General features: G+C 35.1%; 1 protein-coding gene across 1 annotated transcript in view; it reads left to right on the top strand.

Annotated features, from left to right (window-relative positions):
* The window catches only part of LOC137639316 (uro-adherence factor A-like), a 31,798-nt gene that overhangs the window by 7,686 nt on the left and 1,612 nt on the right, over nucleotides 1-22,500 (top strand). Inside the window, exons 2-3 of the mRNA XM_068371596.1 lie at nucleotides 18,862-19,315; nucleotides 19,640-20,516. Coding sequence (XP_068227697.1) covers nucleotides 18,862-19,315; nucleotides 19,640-20,516 — 1,331 coding nt within the window. The remainder of the gene's footprint in view (nucleotides 1-18,861; nucleotides 19,316-19,639; nucleotides 20,517-22,500) is intronic.

Below are 22,500 nucleotides of genomic sequence, written 5' to 3'. Positions count from 1 at the left end.
CTCTTCCTGTTTGTCTTGCTCTTTTTAGCACGAGGAATGTATTTCCTTTATTTTCCAACTATTCACTTAATATTCCGGTTCATCCAATTACTTTCAAGATATTAATTCTAACAAATATAATAATAAGTGAAAAGGCATCAAACGACTGACTTATTTTGAAACTTAAAATTAACTATATATTACCACTAAGAAAGAAACCTCATCTCCGAAAAAAATGTGCGTTTCACACTTCTATTAGATTTACATAAAGTGATAAAGATTATGCAGTATTTCTGTTTTCCATTTCTCAGAAAATCATTATGCAAATGATTCTATTGTAATAAAGAATGTTTAAATACCGCAAAATGAAGAATCTTTTCCATCTTCTTCTTCCTTATGTTGGAAGGAAATGAAATACCGAAACTTTTTAATGGGAGGAATTTGTTATTTAGATTATCCCTGACTTTCCAGAATAGAAAAGTTTCTCAGTAAAACTGCTCGATAATTGATTACGATGAGGGAAGCTGATGAGTTCAGGAAGTGATTGATTTTGGAAGAAAATCTCCAAAAGTAATTTATTATGACATCGGCAAAGCTTCGAGAGAGGGAAGAGAGCTAATCACATTTCAATATAGTATTCATTCTGATTATATATCCGGCGTAGGGTAGAGCCGTGGTGTAATCCATCTGATGAATGAAAATCTTTAATTTTGATAATTACGTGGAGAGCAAGAACAGACAGTAAATTTGAAAAGAAATTCATCATCATCTCCTCCTACAATTATTGACGCAAAGAGCCTCGGTTAGATTTCGCCAGTCGTCTCTATCTTGAACTTTGAATTCAATACTTCTCCATTCATCATCTCACACTTCACACTTCATAGTCCTCAGCCATGTAGGCCTGGGTCTTCCAACTCTTCTAAAGCCTTGTCGAGCCCAGCTGAACGTTTGGTGAACTAATCTCTCTTGGGGAGTGCGAAGAGCTCGCCCAAACCATCTTCATCTACCTTTCACCATATGGCACTCGAGTAATCTCTCTTATAGTTTAATTTCTAACTTTTGCCATTTAACTCCCAATATCTTTCTGAGGGTTTTGATATCAAATCTGCTAAATCTATCGGAGATTTGTTTGATTTACATATATATATATATATATATATATATATATATATATATATATATATATATATATATATATATATATATATGTATATATATGCGTAAAAATCACAGGAAAACGTGATGCTCAGATGCAGAAGAACCACAGGGAAAATGAAAATACGAAATATACGCTTAAGTCTTGACTAGTTTCGTGATACTTCTTCAGAGGACTGATTTATTGAGAGAGGTTTCTTTACATTTTATAGGGAAAGCAAACGTACCAACATACATATAGAGATTAAGAGAACAATGACACTCCCTTACCAGCTACCTGGGTCAAGTGGGCGGAGTCCCCAAGATCATTAGACACCTGCCAAAGAGGGTCATCTAGTGGAGGGGAAATTCTTGTTTTTTTTTTTTTTTTTTTACTTTCAGTACAGTTTATATGAAAACAGGGTAGCCTTATCTATATAAATACATAAGCAAAACATACACACATATATATGTATATATATATATATATATGTATATATATATATATATATATATATATATATATATATATATATATATATATATATATATACACACATATACATATATACACACATACATATATACACATACATACATATACCCATATACATATGTATATATACATATATATACATACAACATTAATATCATAAACATATAATCATGTATATATAAATACCTATATCTCGCATAACACTATATAGTGCCAATATACTTATGCGTACTATATAAAATAAGTGTACCTATTAATGAATGGTAGCTTAGGTCTAAATATTAATTTTACAGCGATGTTAATTATTCACAATACATTCAATTCTACATTAAGTGGTTAATGTTTTTTTTATATAGCTTACAAATCTCTTTACATATGAAGGCGTCGAGTTTATACATTCCATGACCAATATTCAAGTTGTTTTCAAAGGTTTCGTTTATGAAACTGGACTCTATGATGTTTCTTTCCACTAAGTTATTTGAATGAATCAATTTCTTTGCACCTGACCAATTAATGGTGTGATTTTTATCTCTAAAGTGAGCAAAGAGTGCATTATTATCTTGAGCGTACCTGACACTTTTCTTATGTTGTTCAATTCTCTTTTCTAGGGCTTTACCAGTTTGACCAATATAGTATTTTTCACAAGCATTGCATGGAATACGATATACACATCCCTTGATAATGTCAGGAGAATTCTTTATTAAGGCTGTTTTTATTGTATTTTTACTCTTAAATGCTACATTTACATTGAAGTTTTTCAACAGTTGGGGAATTTCTTTAAAAGAATTACAATGAGGTAGTACAAATAAATTTTGTGTGTTGTATGTATATATATGTATGTGTGTATATATGTATGTGTATATATATATATATGTATGTGTATGTTTTGCTTATGTTTTTATATAGATAAGGCTACCGTGTTTTCATATAAACTGTACTGAAAGTAAAAAAAAAAAAAAAAAAAAAAATTTACCCACCACTAGATGACCCTCTTTGGCAGGTGTCTAATGATTTTGGGGACTCCGCCCACTTGACCCAGGTAGCTGGTAAGGGAGTGTCATTGTTCTCTTAATCTCTATATGTATGTTGGTACGTTTGCTTTCCCTATAAAATGTAAAGAAACCTCTCTCAATAAATCAGTCCTCTGAAGAAGTATCACGAAACTAGTCAGGACTTAAGCGTATATTTCGTATTTTCATTATCCCTGTGGTTCTTCTGCATATATATATATATATATATATATATATATATATATATATATATATATATATATATATATATATATATATATATATATATATATATATATATATATATATATATATATATATATATATGTTACGCCCGGCCTTGTGAGTCCGGCCTTGCTTAAGAAACTCAGGGCATGAACTAAAAGAAAGAAGAATAGAAGGTCGGCAGTCGGCAATAAGATAAGAGTTACCGACGAAAATAAAATATATTTACAGTACTAATAAATTAATAAAAGGGGAACACAACGGGCAAAGATATTGTTGATGTAAGTCACAACGTGCTCACGTGGAGTTTGACAGACCGTGGATGACTTCAACACAGCAATCTCATTCCCTGGAAAGGGAAATAAATTGAATTATTAACCCATCACTTAATTCTGCAGGCTGGGAACACTATGAATTCGTGTGGTTAAAACTTTTAGGCAAATGAAATACAAGTACAAAACTTAGAAACTTAAAACACTATCACGTGGGAATTAACACTGTCATGACGAGGATTGATGGGAATGTAAAACCATCAGAATATGTGAGAGTAAATAGAAAATATTGTTAAATAGTATATACAACGCATTTCACATTATGGACGTCTTTCCAGAAATCGAGTTAAAATGTCACAATGGGAACCAATTAAGAAATTTTATCATTTGAAACAATATCTAGCTGCTTGGTAAAATCTCTAAGGCATTCTCTACTGTACGCCTTGCCTTGTTCAATCAATAGTTGTAGATTCATTCAGCATTCGTCAGGCATTGGGCTAGGTACGGTTTCATCACATAATTCTTTAGAGAGAAGCCGTCATATACAATAATGAAATAACTGTCGGAAGTTTTTTTTTCTCTCTCTTTTTTCAATCTTTCAGGTGCATGCAAGTTGGCTTTGTGTTTATCCATCATTTCCTGTAACTTTGTCTTGACAAAAACACCACCATCGGATTCAGACCACATGACACGTACATCAACGTTCTGGAACTGGTGCTTAATATATATATGTATATATATATATATATATATATATATATATATATATATATATATATATATATATATATATATGTATGTATATATATATATATATATATATATATATATATATATATATATATATATATATATATATATAAATGCAAGAAGAAATCCAGATGACAATTACAACGCACGCCTGGTCAATGGGTTTCTTCCAGAATGTCAATGTAATTGTTATGTAGGGTTTGACCTTTTCAACAGTTACAACGAAAAGGTCCTCCGTAATCCTGGTAAAATTTTAGTATAGTTCAGGATTTATATTTTCTAATTCCTTCATCAAACTGTCATAGTATCTTTTCTCCTTTCTGGGTTAAAGGTATGACCGAACCTAGCAAGGTTTTGAAGTTCTCTGATTCTTCGTACATTGAAGTTCAAACATAATTCTTATCTGCAAAAGGGCATCGTGATAATTCAAAAAAAAAATTAACTAACAAGGAAAAACTGAATATTTTAAGAACGGTAACAACCTTTATATAAACATTTCCTATATAAACTATAAAAACTTTAATAAAACAAGAGGAAGACAAATAAGATAGAATAATGTGCCAAGTGTACCCTCAAGTAAGAGAACTCTAATCCAAGGCAGTGGAAGACCATAGTACAGATGCTATGTCCCTACCCAAGACTAGAGAACAATACTTTGATTTTGGAGTGTGCTTCGCCTAGAAGAGCTGCTTACCATTGCTAAAGAGTCTCTTCTACCCTTACCAAGAGGAAAGTGGCCACTGAACAATTACCGTGCTGTAGTTAACCCCTTGAGAGAAGAAGAATTGTTTGGTAGTATCAGTGTTGTCAGGTGTATGAGGACAGAGGACAATATACAAAGAATATGCCAGACTATTCGAAGTATATGTAGGCGAAGGGAAAATGAACCGTAACCAGAGAGAAGAATGCAATGTAGTACTGTATAGCCAGTTAAAGGACCCCAAAACTCTCTAGCGGTGGTATCTCAACAGGTGGCTGGTGCCCTGGCCAACATACTACCTACACATTTCAATTATCTTGAATATTACCCAAAGTTATCCTCATCTTAATGATAAGTTAAGGAGAAAATAAATATAACAGAAATATTTGCCACATGAAATCTTACATTGAGTGCCAAAGTCGATGCGGAAATGAAAAAAAGCTCTTCAAATGTAAAATATCACGCGCATTATCTACACAGAGGAAGAGAATCTGCATTTGTTGTCGATGCATGAGAATAGTGTCTATAAGAGCTCAATAAGAGAGAGAGAGAGAGAGAGAGAGAGAGAGAGAGAGAGAGAGAGAGAGAGAGAGAGAGAGAGAGAGAGAGAGAAGCGTGTGTGCTTTGTGTGCACAGAAGTAAAACAGCTTAAAAAATCTACAGTTTTTAGAATAGTTAATTTATAAATCAAGCTCAGACCATGATTACACAAAACTACCTTCTGCCGCTATTGCATAAAACTAGCCTATTCCGATAAAAGGCAAAGGGTACAAGTGAGATTTCCTCAATAATCGTGTAGTTGGTCTATTCTAATTAATTTTAGCAACAAGATTTACCACTGTCACAGTTCAGTTTAGGCATATGTAAATCTTACCTTGCATTCCATAGGCATTATAAAGTAATGACAGTTTTTTTTACCAGGTTGTTTTAATGCTGGAAGAGCTCCATTAATTAACCGTCTCATGCTTAATGGGATGGAAGAGTTCCCATTTCATATTTTATCATTCTTTTGAAAGCACCTGTCTCAAAATGTAGATTGCATACTCGAGCTTACTTGGTGTTTATTGGGTCTTCTCTCTTGCACAGGTAACCCCATTTCTTCTATTTTTTTTTCCTTTATTCTTTACCGAAAAACAACCAAACAAAGAATAATTATGCGGCATTGTGCCGAGTGATAAGGCACCGTGAAGTTTTTTAATGATGTTTCATTCAGTGACACATTCACCAAGCGTTTGGCTTCCGTGTGTGATTGTCTCCAATGGGACGTTTTGTCGAGTCTAATAGACAAGGTATTCTTGCGATATTGGTTACGACATGCGAGGCCTTAAAACGCCGGTGTGTGACGCCTGCATTATAATGTAAGTTAGTATTTCAAACAAAAGGAAATGGAAGCTATTAAGCATTGATTGCATTAAGAAATTCAACTGACTGGATGTAACGAACATCATTGAGGGAACAATTTTCTGATTAAGTAAGGAAGGAGACGAACCAAGAGACGAGAATGTTGTTCGTGTCTTCGTCAATAAACTAGGTAAAGACCTAAAGGTGTTAGAAATATTAATGATCTCAACAAAGCAGTATTGAAGGGCATGATACGACATTATTATTCACAAAAGGAGATGCCAATCATTGATAATATTCTGGAATATGTTAAAGAAAATATTGGATTTCTTGGCTGCCGATAAATATTTCTAACAACTTTACATGATATTGGACTCGAATACGGAAAGAATAATGGGAGAAGATTTTTATTGGAAGGTATTGGCATATTGAGAGCGAGGGTGAAACTTTTATTACAAATGAAAAGAATTAGAGATGAAGGGAAACAATTGAAAATATTCATCGACCAAACGTCGTTCTGTCAAAATCATACAGCATCGATGGAACAAGTTGAAGCACAAAAGGAGCTGAATCACAAACCGTGTAGGGCACCACACTAAGGTGATTGTATTATGGCTGTAGCTATGGTGTTATTCATAATACGACAATTATATGTAATGCAAATAAAAAAGGTAACAAGCATTATCATAAAAAAATGAGCCATGAAGTTTAGTTCCATAATCATAACGGCGATGCATCATATGAAGCTCCACTAGATACATATACAAAACAAAATACAAAAACATCGCTCATCATCTAATGTGGAAATTGCTAGACCATTTCGGCAAATCAGAGCTAATATAGTGAGCGAAGAAGATTGCGATATATCAAGGTTCAATCCAAGTTATTGATATAATAGCACGTGAAAATTGCACCAAATTTTGAAATTGCCTCCTTACGATTGTCATTACAAAGTCATCGAACCGACCTGGCCAGAGACCTGTTGATGTGTAGCCAAGAAAAATTAGTGGGAAGTTGGACACACATTGTAAATCCTGTGGAAGGTATTTTACCACAGATAGCTCTTTGGTAATGGTTGACCACATTAATTCAGGTTTAGAGATGATCCAAATCCGGATTCTATTTTTCGCCGTTTTAGAGATGACGTCAAAATAAATTGAAAAATTTTGACAAAATTTTTGCCACAATCAGATCATAGGTCATAATATGATTCCAATAAATTTTGGTGATCATCCAAATCCAGATAGTGATTCTGGATCAGTGGCAAATCGAATGTCTAATTTTGTGTCAACGTCACCGTTTGGCGGAGGTCAGAAGTCTCTGATGGCTCTTGTTTTGAAATAAGTAAGATTATAATAGGATTCTTTTTACTTTATTTCCCCTTTTGATATTTGAAACCAGTCAACACCCCCCCCCCACACACACACACACATATATATATATATATATATATATATATATATATATATATATATATATATATATATATATATATATATATATATATATATGTGTGCACACATATATATATGTGTGTTTGTATATATTTGGACGAAATTTTAAGACCTAGTCTATACTGTAAAGGTCATAAGGACAATTTTCTCTAACATATATTCTTTTCTGTGACTGATTTCTTGAAGGGATAAATTATGACAATCTATAGGAAACTGGAACATTTAGCTTTTTTAAGGTGAAAGGTAAATTACTACTTAAGAAACATAGATGTCATCCATTCATTTACCTGTTCCGAAGGCTCAACAGCAAATACCTCGACATACCTGCTATATGAACAGTACCACTTGCCTCTATGTAGTTGACACTCTTGTCCTTTCCTTGCAGAATTTGAAGGTTCAAAGTCCACTCATGAATGTTAGAGGCAAGGGACAGGGACATTGTCCTTTCAAGAGAGACAATGACCCAAAGACTGACCGTATATGCATATGATTAGCACCCAAGCCCCATCTCCACCCAAGGTAGGACCAAGGACGGCCAGGCAATGGCTGCTGATGACTCAACAGATAGACCTATAGTCTTCCACTAACCCCACGTCCTTAGCTCAAAAAGATGGTGAGGTTGCAGCGACCAAAGGAATTAACAAGTTTGAGTGGGATTCGAACCCCAGTCTGGTGATCACCAGTCAAGGACGTTACCACATCGGCCACCACAACCCCTAAAATCCTTTAATCTATCCAGGAAATTCTTTCTAGGTTTAGTAGCTCATTTATTTCCGGAAATTATATATCATGCATCTTTACAATTATCTGATATCTCTTTTTTCATCATTACTAAATCACTCTAAAAATATTTGACTTATCTTTTCACGCTTGGTAACATTTTTTTTTTTAATTAATTTATTTTGTGTAAATTTCTCAGCCATCCAAAGTTTTTCTCTTTTAGTATTCAAGGGAACGAGTCCATCTAAAAAAAATGATGTCCTTCCTTCTAATTTACATTCAACAGCTAGATTCGACTTAAAAAGTAACACAGTTGCAATCTCTCCTGAAATAACCCCAGATTCTTTGTTTTTTTTTTACAAATATTTTGTGGAGGACTTACTGATCACGTTTTTGTGAATATTCTGGAACGCATCTCTTTTTTTAGGTACCAAATTATATACTTCAATCTGTCTATACAAAACTTTATCTATCATCTTTGTTAAAATGTATCTCATTTAATGGTTTTAATTTACGAAACTGGGTTTACCTCTTACGATAATAAACTTAAACTTTCTTTGCTCATAATAGTTCCAGATTTTCGGAAAAGTCATTATCGTTCGAAAATATCATGTGATACACGGCCCACTTCTCTGATAATCGCCTTTTCTATATCACAAAGTAGGTCACTATAAGTCATATTATGTTCTTATCTTGCTACGGCTTTTACACCAAAGTAATTATTCATGAGTCTTAGCATACTCATGCAAGCATCAATTCAATTATTACAACTAATTTTTTTAATTCCCCATGAACCTGTGTTTTTCCTGTTACTTTTTTATAAAGAATAATCATTTCAGATATAATATCCTAATCTTCAGAATGATGCAAGTTTTCATTGTCGTTCTTCATCTTTCAAGATTTTGGGTTCTTCGAAACAGCTTTCCTGTAAAGAGTTTTATTTCATTTATTCAATTACAAAGCGTTTTGTTTCCCTTGACGATTCTTGTAGTAATTATCGGCATCGCTGTTGATTTAATTTTGTTCCTGCCATTAACGATATAATATCTACCTTTACGTCAGTTTGATATTCAAGTATAAATCTCACAAAATTGTTCGTTATACTGTAAAGCTAATGTAAGTGGTAGTTATGAAATAAATATTACACAAACAATGGGACAATAAATTCATCTCTTAACATCCTGCAGCCGTGGTCTTTCCCTATGAAACATTTAACCTTTTCTGTCCCTGTAAATAAACAAACTCACCCTTGTGCCGACGCTTTCGTAACGAGCAAAAGACTAAAAGAAAAGAACTTTCCTCACTTCACTCCGCATTCTCTACAGGTACAAACATAATAGAATATTAAATTACCTTACAGCGCACCGTGCCGGTTGACCCTTTGCATCAGAGCGCACCGTGCCGGTTAATAGAATTTTTTCGCGTTACGAAGTATAGCGAAAAATATTTGTCCTAACGACATGTAAGCAGATCTTAAGTGTCTTGTTACTTAAGTTCAGTTGTTATGTAGGCAGTGGCCAATGAGAATTTAGTGTTGGGTGAAACGTATTCGATGTTTGAAGAGGTATTTAGTAAGTGGTCACTTTCTAGCGCACGCTAGCCCGAGCAAGTCGAATTTATTAGCCAGGACGCCAGGCAGGGTCAAATGTGAATAGTGTTTTCACGCTAGCAATCAGAATGCTGAAACCGTTTCAAGAAGTGATGGACGATCTATTATCCGATTTCCAGCAGAATATTCAACAAGTATCCGCACATCATTAAAGTATGATGGAAAACCATTTGAATGAGCATCGCGTTATTTTGAGGAAACTGATAGCATTAGATGCGATTGTTTATCAACTTGGAGGGCAAGGAACATCTAAAACTGCTGCAGAAACGAGTTAGTATGCAAACAACAGCATCGCCGAAAGTGTCAAGCTAGTTAAAGATCGAGGGAAAGTGTGGATTCATATCAACTTTGAGGGAAGAGGTCTAGAGTTCAATAAAGGCCGAGAGTTGACATTGGAGCCGGGAATGTACCAAGAAAGACGTCGAAAAGATAAGTGAAAATATAGTTGTTTTTATTTTGTATACTTAGCAGTTGGTACAAGGAAATTGGAACATTGTGTTTATTTTATTTCATTGTTTTTAATCGCCTGTTGGTTGTTGTTATTCACAATACATTGAACAGAATTAGATTGGGTCCGGTAAGATAGTCATTGACGTCTAAAAGGGCAATCACAAAATTCCATTTCAAAAACGTTACTGTGGTTGTTGGATTGGGTAACAATAGGTCAGAAAGGGACGAATCAGAATTTATTAAAAGAGAATGGGTGACACTGGTATCAGAGAAACTAAGAAATAATTCCTTTGACGGTGACCAAGAATGGAAATGGTAAGAAAAGGCTGGTTTTTTATTACAAACTTTTTAAGGATTTAATCAGTCTACAGTCTGCTTATCGCATAGAAATCTATTAAAACGTTGCCAATACCTTTCTCATTGGGGAAAAATTTAAAAAGTTTTTATAATGGATTATCTTTAGATATTTTTGTAAGCGGCGGTACATCTTTACTAAAGTTCTTAAGTCTGTTAGATATTGGAGATCTAAGGAAGTGAAGATTGAAGTATTTTTAGATGATGGCATAGCTGCGGATGGTTGTTTTGAAGGGGCATTGGATGCTAGCTATTTACTTTAAAAAGCTTCAAGATTTGGATTTATTTACAAGAAAGTATAATTGGTTTTCAGACTCTAAATTGTATTTGGAAAGGTTTACAGTGGACGAATACTGAAGGCAAATTTCGTAACTACAGTATTAGGATAAACTATGTCGTTAAAGACCTTGTTTAGATGCCAAAACTTCTGAATTAACAAAAACGTTTTTTAACGAATATCTTTTGGACAGAATTGTCTGTTACATAATTTCCACGAAATTTGTCGTGAGAGGTATTGTAAAAATGAAAACGGTAAAGTATTTCTGTATTTTTACATATTGAGCAAAGCTAGTTGAGAACTTAATGGAGAAATATCAGATGCTCTACTTGAGATCACGTTTTGACGCAGAAATTCATTCTTTTTATATACTTGCATCAGACTTATTTAACCTATTACTTCATTGTGAATTACTTCATTGTGATGCCTAAGATGTAGGCAGTTTATCACTATATTGTGACGCCTAAGATGTCGGCAGTTTATCACTATATTGTGACGCCTAAGATGTAGGCGGTTTATCACTATATTGTGACGCCTAAGGTGTAGACAGTTTATCACTATATTGTGACGCCTAAGGTGTAGGCAGTTTATCACTATATTGTGACGCCTAAGGTGTAGGCAGTTTATCACTATATTGTGACGCCTCAGATGTAGGCAGTTTAGCACTATATTGTGACGCCTCAGATGTAGGCAGTTTAGCACTATATTGTGACGCCTCAGATGTAGGCAGTTTAGCACTATATTGTGACTCCTCAGATGTAGGCAGTTTATCACTATATTGTGACGCCTAAGATGTAGGCAGTTTATTACCATATTGTGACGCATCAGATGTAGGCAATTTATCACATTGCGAAGCCTCGGATGTAGGCAATCTTATCAATATATTGCGACGCCTCATAGGAAATTTACCGCTATATTGCGACGCTTCAGACATAGGAAATTTACCGCTATATTGTGACTCCTCAGATTTAATAGTTATATTGTGACGCCTCTGGTGTTGGGAAATTTATAAGTTGTGACACCTCAGTAGTAGATTTGGAGTAATTTTTGAATTTTTAGCGATGAATACAGCGAATTTTATTTTTATCATGGAAAGTGTGGTTGGAAACTGGACAGCAAATGAATCTTAAAAATGAAACATGAAGGAACAGGAGGCAGTCGACAGAATTATGTAAAGTACTTTGACAATGTTTGAACGTTGTTCCAGATAACAAATTTTTTTCGATTTTAATGCAAGTAGGTAGCAAAAAGCCAGATTTAGAAATCATAGAAAACCAAAGAATTTAAACTTGTACTGAATACACTGTTCAGGTCATCAATGTATGTTAGCCCAGAAAGAGTACAAAAGAGCGGATTTTTTGAAGTGTTGTCAACTAACATGGATGAATGGTCAATTCTTGCTTACATTTTTCAGAGTTATGGACTTGTGAGAGTTATTCATTCTTTAGACTGTTTTGCTACTTTTAAAAATATGTTGAGGTTTTTAATCTCTAATATTGGTGTCCCGGTACAGAGGGAATTGATGTTTTAACTTGAGGTTTGGTGCTTTATACCAAAGGTTATTAATAAAATGGAGGTAAAAATTCTTCACTTAAGTAGAATATTCCAGAGTGAAAGTCTTCTCCATCTTGACTTTTGATATTATCGAGGGAAACTTTATTGTTGAACTTTGAGCGTTTACGTAACAAAAGGTTTATTACACACGGCAAAGATAAAAAAAAAAAAAAAAAAAATGGGAAATATTTCGCTGAAATTTAACTTTGATATAGAAGGTAAAGTTTTTTGAAATTATAAGCATATATGTACAATGTTTTATTTTTGGAATCTGCTTTCCAGGATCGTGAATGCAATGAAATGCCAGCAGTCGTCTTTGACGGTGGCATCTAATTTGGACAGGAAATTGGGGGACCTCAGTTGTCATGGGCATCTTCTATCATCGATGAATGACAGCACCGACAAGGCCTACAAACTTGTCTTTCAACAAAGAGAATCTTACAATAATGGTCACGAGCAAAGCGAAATGCCATTGTATGTTGCTTTATTTATCAGGCTTTTATTAGATTCCGGTGCTTTAGTAATCTCCAGTGATCAAGCCATTTATGCCATAACGCAGAGGCATGAAATGAGGGGTTACATAGATGCAACGGAAAATTCACTTGTTAAATCTTTGCAAGCACCTGTGAAACATTAAGCTGGTAGATCGGTGCATACAAAGGATCTTTTTTGATAATCAGGTGTTGCAGAATTTGTGCGGTTTATATTTTCCTATATTGAAAAATTTCTTTATTAATTTGATAGATCATTAAAGTTTTCTTATCTGAGATTTTGGGAATTAAGTTTATTGTAATTTGAAGATTTCTTAGTTGAACAAAAAAAAAAAAAATGAAAAATCACCAATACTGTGAAGTTTTTGATATCAGAAGTTGTCACAAATGCTTTTCCATATTTGATGTATTTTGCATGATACAGAGGAAGCTGGAATGATTTTGTCCTTTGATCGATTTATCTTTAAGAAGGTTTTTAAAAGCTCCTGTAATGTAACCAAACAGAATTTTTTGTTAAAACTGTGGCTACAAGTTCAAACATTGCTAACGATAATGTCAATGATAGGTGTCTTCATAGACATGAGTGTTGATAGTCTGTTTCAAGTAAACATGTTTGTCAAAGGCTTCAAAAAGAAGTTAAGTGTGTAAATCATTCGATCGGAACATTTATTTCTTTCTCTCCATTTCTTTCCTTCTCTCCCTTTCTTTGGTATTATCTAGGGTCAACCGGGACGGTGCTCTATAATGCAATTTAATGTTTTATTATGTTTATACCTGTAGAGAATGCGGAGTGAAGTGAGGACTAGAATTTTTTCACGTTACGAAGTATAGCGAAAAATATTTGTCCTAACGACATGTAAGCAGATCTTAAGTGTCTTGTTACTTAAGTTCAGTTGTTATGTAGGCAGTGGCCAATGAGAATTTAGTGTTGGGTGAAACGTATTCGATGTTTGAAGAGGTATTTAGTAAGTGGTCACTTTCTAGCGCACGCTAGCCCGAGCAAGTCGAATTTATTATTAATATTATTATCATTATTATTTATTAGTAGTAAAAGAGTGAGGTCCCACCACTCAAATTTGGCTTACTCTGCATTATTGCCGTGGATACACAGGTTTCCATAGTTTTTTCAAAACTTGAGATTTTGTTTTTTATCTATGGTTTTTCCTGGACGGCAGAGGAGGCTTATATGTTAATTTGAAAGTTTGTTCATTTTGTTTTAAATATGCACTGCTATATCAGTACAGAAGTTTGTAGAAGTTATTAGAATATGTGATGTTACATCTATATTGTTTTCTAAAAGTATGATTCATTGGAAAAATAAACCTGGTGTCAACCGGCACGGTGCGCTATAATGCAATTTAATGTTTTATTGTGTTTATACCTGTAGAGAATGCGGAGTGAAGTGAGGACTGCTAGGTTTATTTTTCCAATGAATCATACTTTTAAACAGCAGTATAGATATACCATCACATATTCCAATAGTTTTCACAAACTTCTGTATTGATAGAGCATTGCATGTTTAAGAAAAAATTAACAATAAACTAATTCAAATTAACATATAAGCCTCCTCTGCCGCCCAGGAAAAACCATAGATATAAAAACAAATAGTTTTGAAAAAACTATGGAAACCAGTGAATCCACGGCAATAAGGCAGAGTAAACCAAATTTGATTGGTGGAACCTCAGTCTTGTACTAATAATTAATAATGATTATAGTAATTATAATAAATTCGACTTGCTCGGGCTAGCGTGCGCTAGAAAGTGACTGCTTAGTAAATACCTCTTCAAAAATTTAATATTTTTCACCCCACACTGAAATCTCATTGGCCACTGCCTACATAACAACTTGAGTAACAAGACACTAAGATCTGCTTACATGTCGTTAGGACAATTATTTTTCGCTATACTTCGTAACGCGAGAAAATTCTAGTCCTCACTTCACTCCGCATTCTCTGCAGGTATAAACATACATACATACATATACCAAGGCACATCCGCAATTTTAGGGGGTAGCCGACATCAATTAAAAAAAAAAAAAAAAAAAAAGGGAGACCTCTACTCTCTACGTTCCTCCCAGCCTAACAAGGGACTCAACCGATTTCAGCTGGTACTGCTAGGGTGCCACAGCCCACCCTCCCCCGTTATCCACCACAGGTGAAGCTTCATAATGCTGAATCCCCTACTGCTGCTACCTCCGCGGTCATCTAAGGCACCGGAGGAAGCAGCAGGGCCTACCGGAACTGTGTCACAATCGGTCGCCATTCATTCCTATTTCTAGCACGCTCTCTTGCCTCTCTCACATCTATCCTCCTATCACCCAGAGCTTCCTTCACTCCATCCATCCACCCAAACCTTGGCCTTCCTCTTGTACTTCTCCCATCAACTCTTGCATTCATCACCTTCTTTAGAAGACAGCCATCTTCCATTCTCTCAACATGGCCAAACCACCTCAACACATTCATTTCCACTCTAGCTGCTAACTCATTTCTTACACCCGTTCTCACCCTCACCACTTTGTTCCTAACCCTATCTACTCGAGATACACCAGCCATACTCCTTAGACACTTCATCTCAAACACATTCAATTTCTGTCTCTCCATCACTTTCATTCCCCACAACTCCGATCCATACATCACAGTTGGTACAATCACTTTATCATATAGAACTCTCTTCACATTCATGCCCAACCCTCTATTTCTTACTACTCCTTTAACTGCCCCCAACATAAAAAAAAAAAATAACAATAAATTGCATTAAAGCGCACCGTGCTGGTTGACCCTAGATAATACCAAAGAAAGGGAGAAAAGGAAAGAAATGGAGAAGAAAGAATAAAGATTGCGATTAAATTGTCCATATACATTTAACCTCTTCTCTAAGAAGTCCTTGACAAAAAGTTTTTATTTGAAACAGACTACCAACGCTCGTGTCTATGGAGACACCTATCATTGACGCTATCGTTTGCAAATTTTTGAGCTCATAGCCACAGTTTTTGACAAAATATCTGTTATATTACAATAGTGCTTCTCCTTTACTTTAAGCAATTCTTAAATATGGGAGCTTATAAATGTTCTTAAAAATAAATTGATCAAAGAACAAAATCATTCCAGCTTCTTCTGTAACATGCAAAATACATCAAATATGGAAAAGCATTTATTACACCTTCTGCTATCAAAACTAGAACTTCCCATTATTGATAATTTTTCATCAATAAAATTCTTTTACAATCTTGATCTACAATGAAATCTTCAAATTACAATAAACTTATTCCCTCAAGTCCTTTTTTTATTTTTTTTTCTAATGACCTATTAAAATCAAAGAAGCTTCTCAAAATAGGAAATTATAAGCTGCGCAGATTCTGCAACACCTGATTATCAATAAGATCCTTGGTGTGCACCTATCTACCAGATAAATACCTCACAGGTTCTTGCAAAATATTTAACAAATGAATGTTTCGTAACAACTCATTTCATGCATCTACCTTATGGCATAAATTGCTTTGATCACTAGATTACGAAAGCACCGGAATCTAATAACAGCGTAATAAAGCAACATGCACTGGCATTCCGCTTTGCTCGTGACCTTTATTGGAAGTCTCTCTTTGTTGAAAGCCAAGTTTGTAGGCCTTGTCGGTGCTGTCATTCATCGATGATAGAAGATACCCATGACAACTCTCCCCCAATTTCGTGTCGAAATTAGATGCCACCATCAAAGACGACTGTTGGCATTACATTGCATTCATAATCATAGAAAGCAGATTCCAAAAATATAACATTGTACATATAATTTAAAAAAAAAAAAACTTTACCCTTTACCTTCTATATCAAAGTTTTAAATTTCAATGAAAATTTTCCATAAACAGTTTTTTTCTTCTTCTTAGCCGTGTGTAATAAACCCTTTGTTACGTAAATACTTACAAAATTTAACAATAAAGTTTCCCTCGATAATATCAAAAGTCAAGATGGAGCGGACGTCCACTCTGGAATATTCAACTTAAAAGTGAAGAATTTCTGCCTCCATCTTATTAATAACCTTTGGTATAAAGCTAAATGGAGGCACTAACCATTTTTTTTTCACTCGCCAAACCAAGTTAAAGCATCAATTGCCTCTGTACAGTACCTCGACACTAATATTCGAGATTAAAAACCTATCTCACTTATTTTCAACGAGTAGCAAAACTGTCTAAAGAATGAATAACTCGCTCATGTTTATATCTCTGAAAAATGTAAGCAAGAATTGACCACTCATCCATGTTAGTTGAAACCACTTAAAAAATCCGCTCTTTTTTACTCTTTCTGGTCTAACATACATTGATGACCTGGACAGTGTATTCAGTACAAGTTTAAAATCTTTGGTTTTCAATTTGTAAATCTGGCTTTTTGCTACATACTTGCATAAAATTCGAAAAATTTTGTTATGTGGAACAACGTTTAAATATTGATTTGAACAATGTGTACTTTTCATAAGGCTGTCGACAGCCACCTGCTCCCTTCATCTTTAATTTTGAAGATTCGTTTGCTGTCCACTTTCCAACCACACTTCATTTTTTTTTCTTTTTAATTGTATTCGTTGCCAAAAACTTCAAAATGACTCAAAGCCAACTACTGAGGTGTCACAACATAGCAATAACTTTTCCTACACCAGAGGCGTCACAATATAATGATAAATTAAATAAATCTGAGGCGTCACAATGTAGCAGTAAATTTCCTGTGAGGCGTCGCAATATAGTGATAAATTGCCCACATTTTAGGCTTCACAATATTGCCTACATCTGAGGCGTCACAATATAGCGAAAAATTTGCTAACATCTGAGGCGTCACAATATAGTGTTAAATAGCCTACATCTGAGGAGTCACAATATAGTGATAAACTGCCTACATCTGAGGAGTCACAATATATTGATAAACTGCCTACATCTGACACGTCACAATATATTGATAAACTGCCTACATCTGATGCATCACAATATATTGATAAACTGCCAACATCTGATGTGTCATAATATATTGATAAACTGCCTACATCTGATATGTCTCAATATATTGATAAACTACCTACATCTGATGCATCACAATATAGTGATAAACTGCCTACATCTGAGGCGTCACAATATAGTGATAAACTGACTACATCTGAGGCGTCACAATATAGTGATAAATTGCCTACATCTGAGGCGTCACAATATAGTGATAAACTGCCTACACCTGAGGCGTCACAATATAGTGATAAACTGCTTACATCTGAGGCTGCACAATATAGTGATAAACTGCCTACATCCAAGGCATCACAATAAAGTGTTAAACTGCCTACATCCAAGGCATCACAATATAGTGATAAACTGCCTACATCCGAGGCATCACAATATGGTGATAAACTGCCTACATCTGAGGCGTCACAATATTGTGATAAACTGCCTACATCTGAGGCGTCACAATATAGTGATAAACTGCTTACATCTGAGACTGCACAATATAGTGATAAACTGCCTACATCCAAGGCATCACAATATAGTGTTAAACTGCCTACATCCAAGGCATCACAATATAGTGATAAACTGCCTACATCCGAGGCGTCACAATATAGTGATAAACTGCCTACATCTGATGCGTCACAATATAGTGATAAACTGCCTACATCTGAGGCGTCACAATATAGTTATAAACTGACTACATCTGAGGCATCACAGTATAGTGATAAACTGCCTACATCAGAGGCGTCACAATATAGTGATAAACTGCCTACATCTGAGGCGTCACAATATAGTGATAAGCTGCCTACATCTGAGGCTGCACAATATAGTGATAAACTGCCTACATCCGAGGCATCACAAAACAGTGTTAAACTGCCTACATCCAAGGCATCACAATATAGTGATAATGCCTACATCTGACACGTCACAATATATTGATAAACTGCCTACATCTGATACATCAAAATATATTGATAAACTGCCTACATCTGAGGCGTCACAATATATTGATAAACTGCCTACATCTGATAAGTCACAATATATTGATAAACTACCTACATCTGATGCGTCACAATATAGTGATAAACTGCCTACATCTGAGGCGTCACAATATAGTGATAAACTGCTTACATCTGAGGCGTTACAATATAGTGATAAACTGCCTACATCTGAGGCGTCACAATATAGTGATAAACTGCCTACATCTGAGGCGTCACAATATAGTGATAAACTGCCTACATCTGAGGCGTCACAATATAGTGCTAAACTGCTTACATCTGAGGCTGCACAATATAGTGATAAACTGCCTGCACCCGAGGCATCACAATATAGTGATAAACTGCCTGCACCCGAGGCATCACAATATAGTGTTAAACTGCCTACATCCAAGGCATCACAATATAGTGATAAACTGCCAACATCCGAGGCGTCACAATATGGTGATAAACTGCTTACATCTGAGGCGTTACAATATAGTGATAAACTGCCTACATCCAAGGCATCACAATATAGTGATAAACTGCCTACATCCAAGGCATCACAATATAGTGATAAACTGCCTACATCCGAGGCATCACAATATAGTGATAAACTGCCTACATCTGATGCGTCACAATATAGTGATAAACTGCCTACATCTGAGGCGTCACAATATAGTGATAAACTGACTACATCTGAGGCATCACAGTATAGTGATAAACTGCCTACATCTGAGGCGTCACAATATAGTGATAAACTGCCTACATCTGAGGCGTCACAATATAGTGATAAACTGCCTACATCTGAGGCTGCACAATATAGTGATAAACTGCCTACATCCGAGGCATCATAATATAGTGTTAAACTGCCTACATCCAAGGCATCACAATATAGTGATAAACTGCCTACATCCGAGGCATCACAATATAGTTATAAACTGCTTACATCCGAGGCGTCACAATATAGTGATAAACTGCTTATATCTGAAGCATCACAATATAGTGATAAACTGCTTACATCTGAGGCGTCACAATATAGTGATAAACTGCCTACATCTGAGGCGTCACAATATAGTAATAAACTGCCTACATCTGAGGCGTCACAATATAGTGATAAACTGCTTACATCTGAGGCTGCACAATATAGTGATAAACTGCCTACATCCGAGGCTGCACAATATAGTGATAAACTGCCTACATCCGAGGCTGCACAATATAGTGTTAAACTGCCTACATCCGAGGCATCACAATATAGTGATAAACTGCCTACATCCGAGGCGTCACAATATAGTGTTAAACTGCTTACATCTGAGGCTGCACAATATAGTGATAAACTGCCTACATCCGAGGCATCACAATATAGTGTTAAACTGCCTACATCCAAGGCATCAAAATATAGTGATAAACTGCCTACATCCGAGGCATCACAATATAGTGATAAACTGCTTACATCTGAGGCATTACAATATAGTGATAAACTGCCTACATCCGAGGAGTCACACTATAGTGATAAAATGCCTACATCTGAGGCGTCACAATATAGTGATAAACTGCCTACATCTGAGGCGTCACAATATAGTGATAAACTGCCTACATCTGAGGCGTCACAATATAGTGATAAACTGCTTACATCTGAGGCTGCACAATATAGTGATAAGCTGCCTACATCCGAGGCATCACAATATAGTGTTAAACTACCTACATCCAAGGCATCACAATATAGTGATAAACTGCCTACATCTGAGGCGTCACAATATAGTGATAAACTGCCTACATCCGAGGCGTCACAATATAGTGATAAACTGCCTACATCTGATTAGTCACAATATAGTGATAAACTGCCTACATCTGAGGCATCCCAATATAATGATAAACTGCCTACATCCAAGGCGTCACAATATAGTGATAAACTGCCTACATCCGAGGCGTCACAATATAGTGTTAAACTGCCTACATCTCAGGAGTCACACGCAATATAGTAATAGATTAAATACGTTTGATGCAAATATGGAGTTGAAGGAACGACCATTATAAAATAAAAAAGGATGAATTTTTGCGTCAAGACGTGATCTCAACCGGAGCATCTACTGATATTTCCCTATTGTGTTCCCAACTAGCTTTGCTCAATATGCAAAAATACAGAAATACTTTACCGTTTTCATTTTAACAATATCTCTGACGACAAATGTCGTGGAAATTATGTAACAAACTATTCTATCCAAAACATTTGCGTGAAAATAGCATTTTCGTTGTTTCAGAATGTTTGGCATCTAAACAAGGTCTTAAATGACATAGTTTATCCTTAAAGTTACGAAATTTGCCTTCAGTACTCGTCCACTGTAAACCTTCCCAAATACAATTCTGAGTCTGAAAAACAATTTCACTTATCTGTGAATAAATCCAAATCTTGAGAAAGCTTTTAAAGCAAATATAGCTAGCATCCAATGCCTCTTCAATGCAACCATCCGCGGCTATGCCATCATCTAAAAATACTATAATCTTCACTCCCTTAGATCTCAAATACCTAACACTCTCTGTAAGAACTTTGGTAAAGATGTACCCCGGTTTAAAAAATATCGAAAGATAATCCATTATAAAAAAAAATCATTTTTTTCTCCTATGAGAAAGATATTGCCGATGTTTTGATATATTTATATGCGATAAGAAGACTAGATCAAAAGTAAATATTAAGTCCTTAAAAAGTTTGTGATAAAAAACCAGCCTTTGCTTACCATTTCCATTCTTGGCCACCGTCAAAGTGATTATTTTATTTATTTTTTTTTCCAGATATCAGTGTCACCCATTCTCTTTCTATCAAGCTCTAAACTTCTTAATAAATTCTGATTCATCCCTCTCTGACCTATTGTTACCTTGTCCAATAACCAAAGCAACGGTTTTGAGTGGAATTTTGTAATCGCCCTTTAAGAAGTCAATAATTATCTTACTGGACCCAATTTAATTTCCGTTCAATGGATTTTGAATAAGAACAACCAACAGGCCATTAAAAATAAAAAATAAAAATAAAAACGGTTCCAATTTCCTTGTACCAACTGCAAGGTATATAAAATGAAAACAGCTATATTTTCACTTATCTTTTCGACGTCTTTCTTGGTACATCCCCGGCTCCAATGTCCCTTCTCGGCCTTCATTGATACCCTTTAAATGAGTGTTACCATGGTGACACTAAATCTGTTCAAAATCTCAGGTGTGGAATTATACAGATAACACTCGTGCCGTGTGTACGTAGTACACAGTGTCGATAGGATACAACATTTACAGAAATTATAAAGGAAAAATGTATTAAAAAAAAAATTTCAGTCTGAGAGTGGCACTCATCATTTCTTCCCTTTTAAAAAGGAAAATAATTTCTGTATACGTCGCATGTATAATTCCTTTATCATGCTACATTCGTTTCATTAGGCAATTATTAGAAATAAATGTCTATTAGAATGTAATTGCGTCCTAAATCGCCCGGCAATTTGGATATTTAAGATGCCAGAGTTCTTTGACTTACTCATGTAAGTAAACCTCATATCATTGAATGCTTACAAAAAATGGATATAATGGACACTGATATTGTTCCGACAATATATACAAACCGTGAGACCGTTTGTATACTCAGTGAATACTTATGTTTATTCATACAATATATGCTAGCCTTGAGGCCCCTTTTCTACCGTCTAGAAGGACTCTTCCCTGTAGGGGGACAGGAAGCACTAACATTGTTTATGATTAGTGATAA

The sequence above is a fragment of the Palaemon carinicauda genome, chromosome 4 (assembly GCF_036898095.1).
Source record: "Palaemon carinicauda isolate YSFRI2023 chromosome 4, ASM3689809v2, whole genome shotgun sequence".
Classification (NCBI taxonomy): domain Eukaryota; kingdom Metazoa; phylum Arthropoda; class Malacostraca; order Decapoda; family Palaemonidae; genus Palaemon; species Palaemon carinicauda.
The sequence above is the reverse complement of the archived record's forward strand: the minus strand, read 5'-3'. Positions and strand labels throughout refer to the sequence as shown.